The following is a 7,084-nucleotide window of genomic DNA, read 5'->3' as shown; positions in this document are numbered from 1 at the left end:
GATGGAGAAATGAATTTTCGACATAGCTCCAGTATTTAGCCAGGCAGGCAGCTTAGCAGCTCAGCTAGTTGCTCCGCTAGCGAAAAGTATGGGGCAGCTGGCCCCCCCGCGTCAAAGTCCGCCCTAACGTGCTTTTGCCCCACACTGACCGGCTCAGATAGTCTCAATGAGTGTCCCACAACATACTAGAGATGTGGTAATGTGGAGGTTTTCGTTCACTTCTCATCTCTAGTATGTTGTGGGACACTCATTGAGACTATCTGAGCCGGTCAGTGTGGGGCAAAAGCACGTTAGGGCGGACTTTGACGCGGGGGGGGGCCAGCTGCCCCATACTTTTCGCTAGCTGAGCTGCTAGCTGAGCTGCTAAGCTGCCTGCCTGGCTAAATACTGGAGCTATGTCGAAAATTAATTTCTCCATCACTCACATGTATGAAATTACATATGGAAACAGACCCCAGGTTGAAAAAAACCGAAGGTTCCCTTTAATGAATAAGTTAAAGGTGGAAATCTGATATTTTTGTCATTTTTGCCAGAAAAGTTTTTAAAAATACAGTTTTCTGATATTTTCATGATCAAACTCTCAATCAATAAGGAAAATAGTTCTCAGTTTCATCCGTACATATGTGACAAACATCATTTTATCTGATCAGTGTGGTTTTATATGTAAAAAAAAATGCTTCCATGTGAAATTTGAGTGATCTGTTTGAGTGTGTTGCAACAGTTTCCTCAGCGCAGACACACGAGTCGAGAAATTCTGCCTCACGAGCACAGGCATGAATATTTTAGCATTGGAATAAATATTTCACTCTTTCAATGAGATGTGAGAAAAAGATACTCAGAGGGAAAGGATTGGATTACACATGAGCCCCACATGAATAATGAGTGCAGAGATGAGAGGGGAACAGGCAGCAGGCTGCTTCACGTTAGAGACTGAGGAAGGAAAGGTGAATTCACAGACAAAAAGGAATATACAAAGGCCACAACCAACCTGAGTCTCTGACCTGCAGGGGGCTTTAGTTTTTTATATCAGTAAAAATCTTCTGCTTGATTTCTTTATTTTTTTATCAGTCCATTTCATATTTGAAGCCTCCCTGTGGACTTACCTTTTATGGTGAAGCACCCCAGCTATTCATCCCTCTCATAATCCTGCTTGTCTCTTTCTTGGCTCTGACACTCACAGGGCTGCTTACACAACACTGACGAGGGTTGGTGGGGGTTTGTGTTTAGCATTTCATAAATATTTTGCAAATCTAAGTCCAATACACCCATTTACATGCACACATGTTTGTAAAAATAGCAGTGAGCCAAGGCGAGGTGCGCTGGCAAGCACATAAAACAGACACTGACCATGATTCTGTGGAAATACTACAGTGTGTCAGTCGAGTAAACAGTGGCTGGTGGTTTCAGCGGCTAAGAAAAATTTTCCCACAAGTGATTGATGCTGACTTTATCAACCCAGTTAATATTTAATGATGGAAAAAGGACCATACACACTGTAAACACACACACACACACACTCTCCACCTGAGTCCTGCTCTGTTCTGGTCATTTGTGAGATGTCACAGTTTATAGAAACATAATGCCCGGCTCATTTATTTTCACAGTTTAACAGGTCATAAATTAGCAGCACAGCTAAGAAAATCTCACACTCTCTCTGTTAGTCTCTCTCAGAAGTGTTTCTTTTGGATTTTCATCCACCTGTCTGCAGATCATCTGGATGTTTGAGGCTTTTTTTTCACGCCCCTTCATCTAGTCTCCCCATGTCCTCCAGCTCCTCCCTGTCCTCATACTCATAGTCCATCTGAGCCCTCTCGTACTCCAGCTCCTCTCCCTCGTACTCAAACCCTTCTCCCTCACATATCAGCTCTTCTGTCTCATATTCCACCCCGTCTTCATTATATTCCAGCTCAGCTCCGCCGTATTCCATGCACCCTCCCTCATCCTCCCTCCCTGGGTTCTCTCCCTCTATATCATCTGTTCCCTCTATGGTCACTGCAGCTTCACTTGTTGCCTGCTTTGAGTTGGAGCTGCTGTTCTTCAGGATGCCGTGAATCACCGGCTCCTCTCCGGCCATCGCCAGCTCCTCTGCCTCTCTCTCTGCAGCCTTTCGGCGTCTCTCCTTCCTGGCCTCGCGCTCCTCCAAAAACTCTGCAGCCCCTTCCCCGACCAGAAGCACCTCCTCGCCCACTTTAGGAGGCTCTTTCACTGGGTTGTGGTCGTAGGAGAAAAGGCGCAGGGCTTTGAGGCGCTTCAGGCTGGGAAACTCTGATATCTTGTTGCGATCCATGTCTAAGATCTCCAAAAACTCCATGCGCAGCAGGACTTTGGGGAAGGTCTCAAAGCGGTTCCCGTAGAGCCATAATCCCCTCAGAGCCTCCATGCGCCAGAGGTCTGGAGGCAGCGTCTTCAGCCGGTTGTCCCCGATCTGCAGAGACTTCAGATTGGGCAGGTCATAGAGTTCGCGGGGAAACCTCTGGAAGTAGTTGCTCTCCACCCACAGGCAGCGCAGGCTCTGCAGGTTTGTCAGCTCCGGGGGGAGGCTCATGAGCCGGTTGCTGCCCAGGTAGAGGCGGGTGAGGTTGGTGAGCTGACAAACGGCCGGCGGAACATCTTCCATCTTGTTGAAGTCCAGGGCGAGTATCTTTAGACCCTGCAGCTGGGTGATGCTGTCCGGCAGCGTGCGCAGGCTGTTCCCACAAACATAAAGCTTCTCCAGGTGCAGCAGTCCACAAACACGCGACGGAAGACGCTTGAACTTACGGTAGCTCAAGTCCAGCACGGGATCTCCGCTCTCCAACAGCTCCTCCACTCCTAATGGAAGTTCCTCCTCCACCTCCTCTTCTTTCTTCTTCTCTGTGATCTCTTCTTCCTCTCCATCCTTCGCTGCCTCCTCTTCTCCTCCTCCTCCTTCTTCCTCTTCTTCCTTCCTGGAGGAGTTGCCCATTACTGTGGCCTGCAGCCCCTGACTCCTATGTGAGTCAGGACAGAGTCATCTGATGAGGCAGCGTTTGCGACTAGTTAACCCTCAGCCTGGCAGCGGCTGTTGTTTTGTGGCTGAACCCACCGGCTGCAAACAGCATTACAGTCCACACTAATTAACACTGTTGCAGCCATGCTACCGCACTTTGTCAAGTATCTCTTGGTGGCTTCATCTATTTAAAAGAAAATATCAGCGGTGGAGGATCTATGAAGCTGTAGAGTAATAGTAATGGTAGTAGTAGTAGTAATAGTAGTAGTAGTAGTAGTAATAGTAATAATAAAAGTAATAGTGTTGCAGGTAGTCGAGCTCAACAAAGTGCAGCTGAATTTTGAGCAGAAATTGAATCCTTGCAGTCCTTACCCTCTTCTGCTCTCTCAGACTTCCTCCAGGCTTTTAAAGAGAAAGATAGCACTCAGCTTTCAGGTCACCTGTTCACGTCATCCGGTGTCTCTCTATCAGAACAGGAGAGGAAAAAAGGGCCACTTTAGGGCACTAAATAGTCGCTCTGCAGCCCCTCTTCCTGCCGGGAGTCGCTGGATAAACCCACAGTGTGTGCGCAGCTCGCTGACCTGGCCGGCGGCAAAGAAAAAACAGTTAATGGAAGTGTGCCCACTAGTTAATGCGGCTGCTCCCCATTAGAGGCCGAGGTCTGCCGGAGTTACAATCCACGCTGGAGAAAAGAAATTGCACATATTGGAAAATTGCAGCAGCTGACTGACAGAGTCTCTGCCCGTGATGTTGGCCGCTTCCCTCCATCAGTTTACATTCAACTGCTGCCTCCCTCCCTCCCTCTGTAACAGGAACAGGGGACATCACATCACATGGTCTGTGTGTGTGTGTGTGTGTGTGTGTGTGTGTGTGTGTGTGTGTGTGTGTGTGTGTGTGTGTGGGCGGGTAATTGTAGGGGTTGTGGGGACCTAATGTCCTCACAACCATAGGAAAACCAAAGGAAATGTCATTTGTGGGGACCTCATTTGGGTCCCCATGAGGGGAAACAGTGTTTTCTTGACCATGTTGTTGTTACTGAAAAAAGTAAAAGTGCAAAAACGTTTCTTTAGGGTTAGGAATTGTTTTGGTCTGGTTTAAGGTTAGGGTTAGGGTAAGGGTTAGGGGTTAGATATGAATGGGAGTCAATGGTATGTCCCCACAAGGATAGGAATACACAGTGTGTGTGTGTGTGTGTGTGTGTGTGTGTGTGTGTGTGTGTGTGTGTGTGTGTGTGTGTGTGTGTGTGTGTGTGTGTGTGTGTGTGTGTGTGTGTGTGTGTGTGTTAGCAGAAGCCTATTTAAAAAAAAGAAAAGCGATGACAGCAATAAAACTTTCTCTCTTCAGTCCCCACTGACTGACAAGGCAGCTTTTGAAACACTTTTTTTTTTTTTAAAGAGAACTGCATCGTGTTCAGGGTTAAACATTAAAATAATAAACTTATTCTTATATGCAATATTAGGTCTACACACACCACACACACACTAAAAACATGCACACACCATTACGCAAGACATTTGGTCAGTTATTTTGCATGCATCAGTTATTAATCTTATTGTTGTTATTCTTGTTGTTGTTATCCCAATATCTCATATGTGCAAATATATACACACGTGGACAAAATTGTTGGTACCCCTCAGTTAAAGAAGGAAAAACCCACAATTCTCACTGAAATCACTTGAAACTCACAAAAGTAACAATAAATAAAAAATTATTGAAAATTAAATAATCAAAATCAGCCATCACTTTTGAATTGTTGATTAACATAATTATTTTAAAAAACAAACTAATGAAATAGGGCTGGACAAAAATGATGGTACCCATAACTTAATATTTTGTTGCACAACCTTTTGAGGCAATCACTGCAATTAAACGATTTCTGTATTTGTCAATGAGCGTTCTGCAGCTGTCAACAGGTATTTTGGCCCACTCCTCATGAGCAAACAGCTCCAGTTGTCTCAGGTTTGATGGGTGTCTTCTCCAAATGGCATGTTTCAGCTCCTTCCACATATGTTCAATGGGATTCAGATCTGGGCTCATAGAAGGCCACTTTAGAATAGTCCAACGCTTTTCTCTCAGCCATTCTTGGGTGTTTTTGGCTGTGTGTTTTGGATCGTTGTCCTGTTGGAAGACCCATGACCTGCGACTGAGACCAAGCTTTCTGACACTAGGCAGCACATTTCTCTCCAGAATGCCTTGATAGTCTTCAGATTTCATCGTACCTTGCACACTTTCAAGACACCCTGTGCCAGATGCAGCAAAGCAGCCCCAAAACATTACTGAGCCTCCTCCATGTTTCGCCGTAGGGACAGTGTTCTTTTCTTCGTATGCTTGGTTTTTGAGTCTATGAACATAGAGTTGATGTGCCTTACCAAAAAGCTCCAGTTTGGTCTCATCTGTCCAAAGGACATTCTCCCAGAAGCTTTGTGGCTTGTCAACATGCATTTTTGCAAATTCCAGTCTGGCTTTTTTATGAGTTTTTTTCAGCAGTGGTGTCCTCCTTGGTCGTCTCCCATGAAGTCCACTTTGGCTCAAACAACGACGAATGGTGCGATCTGACACTGATGTACCTTGTCCTTGGAGTTCACCTTTAATTTCTTTGGAGGTTGCTCTGGACTCTTTGGATACAATTCCAACGATCCGTCTCTTCAATTTGTCATCAATTTTCCTCTTGCGGCCACGTCCAGGGAGGTTGGCTACTGTCCCGTGGGTCTTGAACTTCTGAATAATATGAGCCACTGTTGTCACAGGAACTTCAAGCTGTTTAGAGATGGTCTTATAGCCTTTACCTTTAAGATGTTTGTCTATAATTTTTTTTCCGATGTCCTGGGACAATTCTCTCCTTCGCTTTCTGTTGTCCATGTTCAGTGTGGTACACACCTTTTCACCAAACAGCAGGGTGACTACTTGTCTCCCTTTAAATAGGCAGACTGACTGATTATGAGTTTGGAAACACCTGTGATGTCAATTAAACGACACACCTGAGTTAATCATGTCACTCTGGTCAAATAGTTTTCAATCTTTTATAGAGGTACCATCATTTTTGTCCAGGCCTGTTTCATTAGTTTGTTTTTTTAAATAATTATGTTAATCAACAATTCAAAAGTAATGGCTGTTTTTGATTATTTAATTTTCAATAAATTTTTATTTATTGTTACTTTTGTGAGTTTCAAGTGATTTCAGTGAGAATTGTGGGTTTTTCCTTCTTTAACTGAGGGGTACCAACAATTTTGTCCACGTGTGTATTTATATCTCATATATGATCAAAAATATAAACACAACATTCAAATTGTGTTACTTACAAATCTATTTCCTACTGTGGTTGGAAAAGGGTTCAATTTGTGCACAAAAAAAAATTTCAACCGGTGACAAATTCATAATTCATAGACAAATCATGTGATTTAAAGGATTTTAATCAGATAGTGTCACCGAAACACAGACCCTCCTTTGACCACCTTAAAACGCAGCTTTATTTTAACCCTCGTGACGTTCTTCAGGTCAAAATTGACCCGTTTTAAAGTTTGAAAATGTGGTCAAAAAAATATATATTTTCACAGTGAAACTTCTGATGTTCGCATTTTCAACATTTTTGGAAATCTTTGAACATTTTTTGGTGGAATAAAAGAAATGTTACAAATGTTTCATAAGAACATTCACCAACATTCACGAATTTTTGCTTGGAATTTTCTTCCTGAGGGTTTTGCAAACTTTCCGAAATTTGGGCAATTCTTTTTGCTGAATTTTAGGATTTTTTTCAGACAAAGAAAGAACATTTTTTGGTGCCCGTGAATGAAGACAACAGGAGGGTTAATGACATGGTGCCTCAGATGATGAGAGAAACATGAGAACGAGCTGCTGACATGCAGGATGCTGGTGTGCCCGTCAGGACTGAAGATTTGTCATCTAAGAAATAGTTTCAGGCAGCATGACGCTCTGGATAAACGCGTCAGACAACTTGACCTTGTCCCCCAAAAGTTCACCAACTTTACCAAGTCCTTTAAGAAGAGTGGAATAACTTTCCACAAGCAACATCATCAACCACATCAACGCAATACGTCACGGATGTGTGACTCGTTGCTGACTTGTGTTTTCTGGTCTATGACCCCCAGTCTCCATCTG

At 44.0% G+C, this 7,084-nt stretch overlaps 1 protein-coding gene across 1 annotated transcript; it reads right to left on the bottom strand.

The window, feature by feature from the left end:
- Positions 1-1,439: 1,439 nt before the first annotated feature.
- Positions 1,440-4,575, bottom strand: LOC110953740 (leucine-rich repeat-containing protein 10B). The gene has a single exon (XM_022197885.2). It carries the CDS (start codon positions 2,942-2,944, stop codon positions 1,736-1,738), a length of 1,209 nt encoding a protein of 402 aa, XP_022053577.1. The 5' UTR covers positions 2,945-4,575; the 3' UTR covers positions 1,440-1,735.
- Between the last annotated feature and the right edge of the window lie 2,509 nt (positions 4,576-7,084).

Source organism: Acanthochromis polyacanthus, chromosome 8 (assembly GCF_021347895.1).
Source record: "Acanthochromis polyacanthus isolate Apoly-LR-REF ecotype Palm Island chromosome 8, KAUST_Apoly_ChrSc, whole genome shotgun sequence".
NCBI classification, from domain to species: Eukaryota; Metazoa; Chordata; class Actinopteri; family Pomacentridae; genus Acanthochromis; species Acanthochromis polyacanthus.
Note: the sequence above shows the minus strand (reverse complement) of the source record. Positions and strands in the feature narration are given on the sequence as shown.